The sequence below is a fragment of the Balaenoptera ricei genome, chromosome 12 (assembly GCF_028023285.1).
Source record: "Balaenoptera ricei isolate mBalRic1 chromosome 12, mBalRic1.hap2, whole genome shotgun sequence".
Classification (NCBI taxonomy): Eukaryota; Metazoa; Chordata; class Mammalia; order Artiodactyla; family Balaenopteridae; genus Balaenoptera; species Balaenoptera ricei.
In genome coordinates, this window is record NC_082650.1 from 61819382 (window position 1) to 61831993 (window position 12612).

Genomic DNA, 12612 nt, shown 5'->3' on the forward strand with positions numbered 1-12612 from the left:
TGTCTACCTGCAAGCGTGTGTATGGTGTGAACCCCACCTGTATATGTGTAAGAGACAGGGGACAGGGTAGTTTTTAACCTCTCTACTCAAAATTGTTACATAAAACTTAGGTCATTTTATTTGCTAGATTGTGAGTTGGAACGATACGATAAGGGTACATAATTAACAAAGTAAAAAGAATTATTAAAAACAGCCTGGAATTTTCCATGCAATATTTAGCAAAATTTGTCCACTCATAGCTAGACCTCATCTTATGGGTTAATTGCTCACAGCAAAAGTATTGAGAATGCACAAAATTCCCATAGTTCTACTTACATGTAAATATACCTCAAGCAGGATATTACTAAATCTGTCATATGACTTTCTGTAGCATTTCAAAGTTTTCATTTTGACTGTTTTTATAGGAGACAATTCTCAAAGGAAGATATCCGGCACATGGTTAAAACACAAGTATTTTCCAAATCCATCCTTGTTCTCCCACCAATTCCTTAAGCACCCCATCCTTCAGTAGTCACCTTACTTCTCATGTGCACACAGGCGCCTCCAGCAAGCTTTATCAATGACCGGGCTCTGTCATCTCCTGAGGGCTTCGTTCTTCTCCCAGTGTGGCACTGGCTTTTAAGGGACAACTTCCTTCTGCCCGGAAGGTAGTCTGTATATTGGTCAAATAGGAGTGGCTTTGGGATACTGACAGCACGTGGGATTTAAAAGATTTCCTAGCTGGTTCACAGAACAGGAGGATGAAAAGCAGGCCGACCTGGGTCAGTACCTGTTCTAACCTCTTGAATCCAAGAGGTGTGGAATTCATCATTCGAAAGCACTACACAGCCCCTCTGCATGGCCTAAGTCGTACAAGACATGAAAAGAGCAGAAAGATTCTTCAGGGGACCTGGCAACCTGACAAATCAACCCCTTTGTTTACTTTATTATTTACTCTTTCTATTGGGCTTCACTCCAGAGTATACAGTCCCAGCAATGGGCAGAATAAGAAATCACTTACAGCCCTCGGCAGGTTCAATGTCATTCTCACAGCCGAACAGAGGGACGCCTAAAGTCTATCTGTCTCTTAACTAAGCATCGTCCTTTCTGGCTGGAGAAGTCTAGTTTTATTTTCAGCTGTGAGTAATTTTCCATTGTGATTGGCTGACCTAGAGTCAATTTAGTATAATTTATGCCAAATTACATTGTAATTCACCTAGAATTACAAATTAAAAGCTATATTAAGAGCAAATGAATTAATCAAATTAATGATATTATGCTCACTTGTTTTAAAGTGTTAATAAGACAGGTCCTCCTAAAACGTTTAAACTTCAGCGCACCATCCATCACTACTTCAATTACCTGATTTCCTTGTGTGGCCAGAGGAGGTGGCATGTGGGCATTTCTCATCAACAAGAACACACACAAAGAAGATAAGTGCATTCAGCTGGCCCGGCTCTTTTTAGCTTCTGTTCTTGAAGCATAAGTAATATCTGTGCCACTTACTGGAACTGACTTGAAATACTTCCTATCGGGATTTCCCTGGTGGTCCAGTGGTTCACCTGCCAAGGCAGGGGACACAGTTTCGAGCCCCGGTCCGGGAAGATCCCACATGCCGCAGAGCAACTAAGCCCATGCACCACAACTACTGAGCCTGTGCTCTAGAGCCCGTGAGTCACAACTACTGAGCCCGCATGCCACAACTACTGAAGCCCACGCTCCTAGAGCCCATGCTCCGCAACAAGAGAAGCCACCGCAGTGAGAAGCCTGCACATCGCAACTAGAGAAAGCCCACACACAGCAACGAAGACCCAATGCAGCCAAAAATAAAGAAATAAATAATAAAAATAAATTAATTATAAAAGAAAAAAATTTTTAAATACTTCCTATAGACACAGGGGAACAATGCAAAAACCTGTGCTATTTATCTTTAGAACCCATCAATATTTTTTTTTCCTAAGAGAATTTTTCTTCCTGGTTATGTTTTGTCTACCAGAATATTGAAATTTGTTTTCATCCCTCCAGTGTGGCATCTCAAGTAACAAAGCAGTAGTCAGATTAAGGAGGAGAACCTCACCACAGAGCATGCATTACTCTGTATTGTGGACACAAAAGAAGTCTAAGAATTATCTTTATCTCTGAAGGCAGCCCACGATTACTGTCTTAGAATGGCCACCTTTCCCCTCCAGGTGTGTTGAGTTGAGAGATGTTCTTCCTTGATTTCACTTGTAGCAGAAGTCCTGGAGGCAGGAGTGGGAGAAGCAGGGTGTAAGGATGTCAGTATTCAACAATTAATGCCAAGGCTTCCCCAGACATCTCTTTGGAATATAAACAAGTCTAGAGCCTCCAGGTCACTCCACGGCTAAATTTAGATCCTCTCCTCTAGAATGCCCAGAACTGGTGGATCTCCATGGTCTGACATGGCCAACTGGCATGAACACCGTGGCCAGCGAGCACTCAACTGGCTTGATAAGGATTCCTATAGAAATAGTTCGGCGATGCAGGACATAGGGCACAGGCTCACTTCTATTGGAAAGAGGCTAACATTTATCAATACTAATGAATTAATATTTTTCTCCCTTTCTCTTAAACCCCATATCTAGGCCATCACCCAGCTGTCAATTTCTACTGCATAAATTTCTCAATTTCAATATTCAGGTATAAAATGAAGATATCATGATAAATCATTTCCATTTGTTCCATCCACACTCTAACAACAGTCTGCAGACTTCCCACCACGCAGTCTGTAGGGCTGCAGCAGAAATAACCACGCTCTAGGTTCTTCTTCACACTGGTTTAAATCTCTTGATCGGATTTTTAAGTGATCCTCCCTTATGGGCCTTCTCTTCCTGCTTTACACTTTATCACTTTATACCCTGAAGGAATGAAAGGCGGTTCCCTACCTCTGCCAGAATTCGCCATTCACTCCTTCTCAACAAACCATCCAGAGCCTCAATTTTCCAGGCTCTGATAAAGAAAGACCCTCAGCAACACTTTCTTGTATGACTTTTATTAGAGTCATTTTTGCAACTTCCCAGAGCTGCACAACAGGTGAAAGTGAAAATTGGTAATTTATTAGGAAACGTATACTGCTGGCTCACTCATTATAGAGTAATATGACCACTCTGACTTTTGAGACGATGTATCAGGTACTTTGAGTTTCTGTTTTCTTAGAGATTTGGAGTATTTGAAGAGAATACAGTGAGATCCACATTGAAACCGTACTGTGAAGGGAGTCAACCATTTATCCTCTGTGAGTTTCCATTTCCTCACTTGTTAAAATCTGGGTGATACTTGCCTTATCAACCTTAACGAGGCTGATGAGAGACTTGAATGAGATTATGTGTGCAAAAATGCTTAAAAAGTATAAAGCTCTCTAAGGATTGTAAAAATTATCATTGCTGCTATTATTATTGATGAACTTCTGTGCCTAGCCTCGAGGTCTCTACCTCATGTTTAGCATATAGTTGGGTTTTATTTTTAAATCCCTGATAACCCAGGTAGCAGCAATATTACTGCTGGCTACCAATGCATAAGTAATATTTTCCAGTCATCTTTTTCCTTCTCACAGGAGCAACAACAAAAATATCAGTCTGGAAACAACATGAATCACAATGAAAATTAGAAGCAGAGAACATAAATATGTTATATCTCATAAATCACCTTGTTGTTCTGCTGTGCTCATTTTAAAAAAAAAAAGGAAGGAAAAAGAACTATTAACTCATGGGAACAGCAGCACATAAATAAATACAAGTCAGGTCTCCTGTAATTTCCGATAATCACTGCCCCTCACAGCTACTTGACAACACACGGCTCTAGCGCTGAGGATCAGCTGGAGCAAAGTCCCTCTGAAATAAATGGGTCATGTGTCCCGCAAAGGCACACGATCCAGACAAACAACAGCAGGGCCACTAGTCAAGCTCCTCGGGGATGAGTCCTCCCAGAGGAATCAGCTGCATGTAGATCAGGACGAATGACTAAATATACACTCTGGCAGCTTCGAGCACCAAGCCCTGAAATAGCAGAAGCGCTCAGTGTCTAGCTGGGGGCCCTCCAAGGATCAAACATCCTCCAGGCACAGCACTATTTGGGATGTGAACAAACCACTATTTATTCTCTTCACTAACGTTTAGCAAAAAGGAAATGGAGATATCCTCATCACATTTGTAGAAAAGACTGTAGCTACCTGGGAGAGAATGCCAGAAGTTTCAGGAAGAAAATTGAGAAGTGGTACACATTTAATTACTTTAAGGAATGGTTAAGTAAAAAAATAAAACGAGATATCATGAAGAAGCCCAGAAAGTGCCTCTCCAAAAAAAAATTTAAAAAAAATAGTAATGAGACATGCATATATGAAATTAAACTGAGGAAGGGTGCAGATATGATGAAAGATTGCAATTTGGGCGGGGGGGATGAGGGAATGAGAGTTCTCAGGTCACAGTATTTTATTCCATTTCTCGTTACCAAGGTCCTAGCATTAAGAATGAGGACACCACTTAGCGGAATTTTTTGGTTAAATGGTCACCCGCAGTTTGATTTCTTTGAGGCTTGGACTGTACTACAGGGATGGACAAAGGTTTGCAAAGCTGTTTCGAGGGCACATACAATGAACAAGAATTACCAATGAAAAGAGCACTGAAGAAAAGGCAAAGGGACACTGGGTGGTGTTGAAATGTCCAAACAAAAGGATTTCATTTTCCAATCCACCCATATCATTTCAACACGGCCAAAATTAGCACAGAAATCACTACTCTTATTTGGCACAGGTCGGTCCCCACTGGGAAGGAATTGGGAGCGGAGGGGAAAGAATAGCAAGTGGAAAGTTCCACATCAGACTCTGTGAGATCCATGAAAGCAGGGCCACATGGGACCTTTCTGCAACCGACTGCCCAGAACCCATCACGCAGCAGCAGGAGTGGTGCTTGAGAGCACGCGATTGGGTGGAGTAGACACTCGGTGACTCTTTAAAATGAACGAAAGATTGAATTAAGCACATGGAGCAGAGAGTCAGAGTTAGCAACGTGACACAGGCATGAAGGCAGGCAGAGCTGGCCATTACCCCTTCAATCTGCAGGCACTACACCAGAGAACAGGAATGGCCAAACCCTTCCTAATTTCTTTTAAAGTCATGGGATTAATTTGATGCACCTCTCCGTCCACCACGCCCAAGTATTTTTGCACTTCTATTATGAATTTAGAAGCTGTGGACCAAAGTGGGAAAAACCCAAGAATTAGAAGACGTGAATTTGATTTCTAGCTTTGTTACTTCAGTTTCCCATTTGTGACACAAAGCAAAGGAGCGCAAAGCAATGCGAGATGAAGAAGCACTCTGGAAACTGTGATGTGATATTCAAACGTGAAGTATTATGATAGTATTGTTGGACACACAGTACTGTTTGAAGTCCTTGCTTCTCCCTGGTCAGACGTGCATTTGGGACAGTTTATCATCTAAGAGATAAAAGACGAAAGCTGAGTACATCACTAGTGTCCTCTATTTTCCAACTATAAAGGGATAGTAGCTTTTTGTTCACTTTCTGGGACTCCTTTTGAGGAAAATGATTAAATCAAACTCTAAGGTGGGTAGTTTGTGGAGTAGATAAAAGCCCAGGAGGGGCTTGTCAAAAAAGAAAATCACCACATCTGAGGTTGTTGACTACTCTAAACAGTATGTGACTTACGTCTCTAGAGATATAAAGTGAACGTGTTATTAACAGTATGACTTATGGAAGCAAATTTCCAACAAAAATACCAGGAAAAACGCAGTTTTACAAGGTGAAACTCTCTGTGTATACCAATTTTCTTAGAATAAATCCAGCCTTTTGTAGGAATAGTAGGATGTCTTATTATCCATTCAGTACATTTTAATATGAAAACTATACATTATTGTTTTTATTTATTATTTATAGAGTGTAAGAGAACAACACGGTAGCATTCAACACAAACCTTACAGGCACAGCCTCTGCCTCTGGGGATGCAGAATCAAAGACAGATGTAAGTAAACATGATTACCTTCCCAGCCACAAACCAGGTGACATGGTCCCTCTTTGCCAAACTAAAATGGGACATGACTAGGATAAAGGGGACCCTCCCTGCTAAGGTCTGACCTTGTCTGACATCAGTGATGTGACCACTGAATTGTTTGGTCCTGTTATCCACTGAAGTCCAGGCAAAGTTAGACTCAAAATATAAGGAGGAGCCCTCAACCCAAGGTTAATAAAGGAAGAAAATCACTGACATATGTACTATCCTTATAAAATAGTAAGATAAGGACTTCCCTGGTGGCGCAGTGGTTAAGAATCTGCCTGCCAATGCAGGGGACACGGGTTCAACCCCTGTCTCGAAAGATCCCACATGCCGCAGAGCAGCTAAGCCCGTGCGCCACAACCACTGAAGCCTGCGCCCCTAGAGCCCGTGCTCCGCAACAAGAGAAGCCACTGCAGTGAGAAGCCCACGCACCGCAACGAAGAGTAGCCCCCGCTCACCGCAACTAGAGAAAGCCCACGCACAGCAACAAAGACCCAATGCAGCCAAAAATTAATTAATTTTTAATTAATTTTTTAAAAAAGTAACATAAGTCCTCTTCACTAAAAGTAGGAAGCAGTTAAGAGATTAATAATTAAAGGTAAATAAAACTTCTCCACATTCAGAAATAAAGTTAAGATAAATCTCTTTAACCTAATAATTGAACACTTTTATAAAGCTTTTTACCCCAGGATCTAGCTTCTAACACTGTGCCCAGCACATAATAGGTGCGTGAGAAATACCCATTTGTACTTCCACAAACTATCCATTTTTAAATGTCCTTCTTGTTTCTGCTACTTCAGAGATGAAGTAATAATCCAGAGAGCTAGATAATGGTTTAAAATCAGAAGGATCCCTCCCAATTGCGGTAAGGCCTGGAGAGGGAAATGGAGTTAGCTAGCCTGTACCCTGCCTTACATTCCATGGTTTGGGGCATTTAGTAGGTGCTCAATAAATACTGACGGATGGACAGCCACACTTTCTCCCTATGCTAGCAAATATAAGAATTTACATTATATTCAGGTTTTTCTACAAACTGTACTCTCATGGCAAGTAATATCCTCCTCATTCTCAGAAAGGAGAACCTGAGATATAAAAGGCAGAGAATGTACTTTCCTGAGAAAAAACAGATTAGCCAGCACTTCCTATGAAATGAAAACAGACCTAATATGTGGGAGTGGTATGGAACTGTTTCATGATTTCACTCTAAGTTTTAGAGCAGGACCCCCTGGCTCAGTAGTCTGAAAATATACGTTGAATCTAACAGGAGAAATTTAACAGGGCCCTGTTGAAACAAAATCCTAAGTCAAAGCTAAAACCCAAAAGCAAAATAAAACAGTGGAGATTTGCCAGGTCACGGATGCCAGTGACCTCATGCCCCATGTTTCTTCCTCGGCTGATTTGCTCATTTTTTAGTCTCCTCTTTCTTTGAGCCCAATAACCAATTTAGTGTCTTTCATCTGCAACCTGAGAAATTGCTGGCCTTGAACCCTAAGACCAAACTGTTGAGCTGAATCGAACTGAACTTTTTTAAAAAAGGATTTTTTGAGGGGACTTCTCTGTCCTTATATATCCAAAGTGTGTATATGCTATGGAGAACAGTATGGAGGTTCCTTAAAAAGCTAAAAATAGAACTACCATATGACCCAGCAATCCCACTACTGGGTACATACTCTGAGAAAACCATAATTCAAAAAGAGTCATGTACCACAATGTTCACTGCAGCACTATTTACAATAGCCAGGACATGGAAGCAACCTAAGTGTCCATCTACAGATGAATGGATAAAGAAGATGTGGCACATATATATACAATGGAATATTACTCAGCCGTAAAAAGAAATGATATTGAGTTATTTGTAATGAGGTGGATGGACCTAGGGTCTGTCATACAGAGTGAAGTAAGTCAGAAAGAGAAAAACAGATACCGTATACTAACACATATATATGGAATCTAAAAAAAAAAAGGTTCTGAAGAACCTAGGGGCAGGACAGGAATAAAGACGCAGACGTAGAGAATGGACTTGAGGACACGGGGAGGGGGAAGGGTAAGCTGGGACAAAGTGAGAGAGTGGCATGGACATATATACACTACCAAATGTAAAATAGATAGCTAGTGGGAAGCAGCCGCATAGCACAGGGAGATCAGCTCGGTGCTTTGTGACCACCTAGAGGGGTGGGATAGGGAGGGTGGGAGGGAGACGCAAGAGGGAGGGGATATGGGGATATATGTATATGTACAGCTGATTCACTTTCTTATACAGCAGAAACAACACTGTAAAGCAATTATACTCCAATAAAGATGTGAAAAGAAAAAAAAAAGTGTGTATATGGGGCAGTCTCTACATTACCTGTGAATATAAAGTGAAGTTAATGAATAGACCAAGCAGTTTCAGGCTATGGAAGGGAGGAAAAAAATGTCTCGGGGGGATGAAGAAGGCTGCTGTGAGAGAGGACACAAGATAAAGTTTTAAAAGGTCAGATGGAAAAAAAGAGGAGACAAAAAGCACAATCTTGGGGGATTTCATAGGTTTCCAAATTCACAGAATGGTTATCACGGCCTGCAACACATTTTAGCAGGAAAGGGACTGGATAAGGGACAGCAGGAAAAAGTAAAAAAAAAAAATAGTTTGTTCCCTGAGGATAACTTGATGGTTCTTATGACACATCTTTAGAGCCAAACTGCATGAAGTCTGGTGAATAGTAAAAATTGGGCCTTTTGCCAAATAAAGGGAATATCCCAGATTACATTATCAGTAGATTAGATAGTGGAAGAGCCACATGCGTAGATGTGTGTGTGTATGTTTGCTGCATTCTCACATAAGTTACCAGTTGCACATAATCAAACAGCACTACCCCTCCATCCGCTTTTCTATTACTTGTCCTACTTTGTGCCAATTTCCATTTTTCTCCCCAACACCCCTTGTTTCACTGTCCTTCTTTAAGACATGGGATAGGGATTTGTCAAAGTCAATGAGCACTTTATTACAGTGAGAACGTTCCGTAATGAACAATTCAGCAATTTAATGAGATTCTGTAGATCTGTCTCCAGCCTGTCCATCAAGTTTCACTTCTATAAAGCACCCTGACACTAATCCTCTGGCATACCCAATCTTCACCCTGGGCTGAATATTAGATTCTTCCATGGTATATTGCATTACTAGTATAACCTCAGCAAAAATCATGAACTTAACTATACTTGAAGCAATATAACTGGACTGATTTGATTTTTATCTATTGGGTTGAGTGCGAGGGAATTACTTATTTACTAAGATAAAGCAAGAACAGTTTCTTATTGCCTACTGAATGACTAAATTGATAATATTTATGTGAGTCTTTTAATCCTTTCTTGAGGACCAGGTATAAGAAAACATTGCGTGCAGCAGAAAGCAGCTTTTGAAATTCTACGTTATAAAATTAGTAACATTTAGAGAGGCAATTATGTTAACTCTTATGTGAATAGTATGGAATTTTTTGGACACTCACACATCTGTACATTACCATGTCGATATCGGGCAGTGCCTTCAACTGTGCCACAAGAAGAGAAGCCACAAGGATGCTTGGCTCACATCTCAATTAGGTTAGAAATAATTAAATACAGAATTCATTCTAAGTCTTTGTTTTTCCCTTTGGGAAGGAAAGAAAAATTTGGCAGTTCCTCACTTTGAGCTGACCAGAGTAATTCTGATGATTTGTGTTTTCCATAGGTAATTAAAATTCATACCAAAAACTCACCCTCACCAACACTTTTGACCTCTGCTTAAACAACCATGATGAGAAATACCTAAGAAGCAGAAAATAATTTATGGCTTGTATTTTTTCACTGATATTTTCTTCTCAAGACAGTGTGGAATACTGGAGAGATGAGGGCAGGTGTCAACAAAGCTGGATGTGAAGGCTGGCTCTGCTCTGTAACCCTGAGGCAAGACACTGAAGCCTCGTTTTGCTTGTCTGGAAGATGGAATGATAATAACCATCCTTCAGGCCTGTTGTGATGATAAGTTAATAAGTCTGCAAAGAGCCCGGGTCCTGAAAGGCCCTCAGTACACTGCAGGTCTTATTATCCTCACTGGTGGAAGCAACAGTGAAGAGGGAAGTTGCTGATTAAAGTAAGATAAAGAAAGAAATAAGGAAGAAAGGCATTGGGAAAATTAGCAATCAGTAGAATCAGATGCTGATAATTAACAGTTACCTATGACTCCATTTTGTCCAGAATTAAAGTATTCTCTGAATGTCATTTGATAAGATACAAGGTATTCATTGCCTCATCAACTAATAGAAGACTTCATATTTTCCCTTGTATTCTGTATATAAATATTTTTCAAATGATCATGAAATCTTGGAAGTATGGCACCCTAGAAGTAACAGGATGGCTTAGCCACTGCTTCAGAGAGTAAGACAGACAGTATAAGAAGCAGGGGAAGATGGGCTCTGACTGTTTCCCAAAGACACCGTGTGGATTGTTCAAGGATAATCACTGGGGATGAGCAGAAATGGATTTCAATTGAATAATCAAATTGAAAACACAAAACATCCTCCTGTCCCCTAGGCAAAGGGTATCTGAAAAGAATGCTATGTCAGGTGAAAAAGCAGGGCTTAGGAAAATAGCAATGAATGCAGAATGAACTAAGGAGGGAGATTTTTCCACTGTGAAGGGAGGAGAGCTTCCTCTCATTTAAGGTCCCAGCTGCTCTCTGCTGCAACAAAGAAAGGTTTCTGAATTGTTTACAGGAAAGCCCAGAATTTATTCTGATTCCATTGGTCTTAAATAGGCATAAATACCACTTTACAATCCATCCTTCTCATATTCAGTTTAAGTAACTATGTTTCGCAGGGGAATAAAAACCCTTGACTCTTTCTGATGTAACCACCTTAGGTTCTGGGAAACCACGGTGAGGGTGTGAGGAACCTCACCTGCGATTCCCTGAGCTAAGCTGAGTGGGCTGAGGCCTCAAGCCTCAAGGGCTGGTGTTCTCCAGTTACTTGCCCATCAAGGAGCACTGACTTCTAGGACTTCAATTCCAATGTGGACCAAACCAGACAAAATCGTTGTCGTCGTTCCTCAATCCTTTAACATTTAATCATTCCTTTTAATCACGACTTCACGCCGAAAGAGGACCCATGCAGAGTGCCCTTACCTGCCAGATCTGCTCTTCACTCAAGGAGGTCAGGCGGTCGCTCTTCAGGACCTCCTGAAGCAGACAATAAGGGAGCGTTAGAATGTCTTCTGGGCGACTCTTCAGGAGCTCAGAGAGATGTTTCACTAAGAAATCGATCACTGCCTTCTCCAACAAAGTGAGGTTAAAGAGGTCAGCAAGTCTGTACAGATCCAAGTAATTAAAGCTATTTAATTCCTGGTGCCAAAAAAAATGGAAAAAAGATCTCTTAGAAATCAATCCAAGAAAGAGCAAGCAAGAAATTCAGACTGACTCCCTAAAGTCTGCATGACAGGAGTGGGAGAAAGGGAACTGCACTCCATTGATAATGTAAAAAACAACAGCAACAAAATCCTCAATTATACGGCTCTGGGCAGAGAACTGTTGTTCTAGAATTTAACATTTTTCCTTACTTTGCCCCTCTTAAAACCAATATACTTAAAGACATCTTAAAAAAGGGACTGAAAGGGGTTTCTGGTTTTACTGGCTAAAATGTTACTTTGCAACTTTTAAGAAACATTTTACCAAAGAAAACAATTTGTCTACCATATTTTATAGCTCTCAGGTGGTAAGTTTTTTCTACTAAAGATAATATGAGGGCAGGTAGAGTGGGAGCTATGACTAGATGACAAAAACTATAGCCCTACTCTTCTTCTAAAACTTCAAATTAAGTACAAATTTGAGTTAAAAACAACCTATCCTGACTTAATGAGCTAAAACAAAGATTTTTACATGTAAAGTCTCAGGAAATGAAGACATCTCACAGATTCCTGTCCTGAATAATTCTATATTGAATCCACCTGAGATGGACGATTTATAATTGTTCTTTGCATTTTGTTAGCCTCAAAAATTCAGGCAATCAATGACAATCTTTTCAAAGAGTTTCTATAGCAATGCTTCATTGTGGGGGGATTCTACCTGTCTCTACAAGTTCTCAAACTCAGAGCCAGAGCTCTAAAATAATGCCCCCAGAGAGCCAGGACACCTGTGAAACCTTTGCCTTGTAACTCTGCAAGAACCATAGTGGGCATGCAGGTTTGTTGATAGAAAACTTACCTATTTCAAGTAGATTGAGAGTGGGCTGTGTCCTAGTTTTCCCTCATTTTCAACTTGCAATTATTATTACAATATTTTCTAGTAACTTAAGGAATGCAGAATACCATCAGATAGCTATTTTACTCCACTGATTTATTAGGTATTTTCAACATACTTATCCCTTTTTCTAGTAATCTAACAGTATTAAGAGCTCTTTCTAAAATCTTTATATTCTATTTTAATGTATCTGTTTCCATAAAATTTTAAGGTTTAAAGGAATATGTTCTAAATCGGCACTGTCCAACATGGTAACCACTAGCCACATGTGGCTACTGGGCATTTGAAATGTGGCTAGTGTGATTTGAGATGTGCTGTGTTAAATATATACTGAAAGCAAGGAGTAAGAAAAATAGAATATAAAA

At 40.4% G+C, this 12612-nt stretch overlaps 1 protein-coding gene across 7 annotated transcripts in view; it reads right to left on the bottom strand.

Annotated features, from left to right (window-relative positions):
* KLHL32 (kelch like family member 32) overlaps positions 1–12612 on the bottom strand; it is a 230963-nt gene that overhangs the window by 66220 nt on the left and 152131 nt on the right. For 3 of the 7 annotated variants that reach the window (XR_009506207.1, XM_059941554.1, XM_059941555.1), the window contains exon 6: positions 11138–11353. The exons of 2 other annotated variants lie outside the window; for them this stretch is intronic. Coding sequence is in view for 3 of the 5 variants with exons in the window: in XM_059941554.1 (XP_059797537.1) it covers positions 11138–11353 (216 nt within the window). In the remaining 2 variants the exon portion in view is untranslated. Of the gene's footprint in view, positions 1–520; positions 603–11137; positions 11354–12612 lie in introns of those variants that run through there. 2 more of the 7 variants (XM_059941558.1, XM_059941556.1) reach the window with 2 other exon arrangements.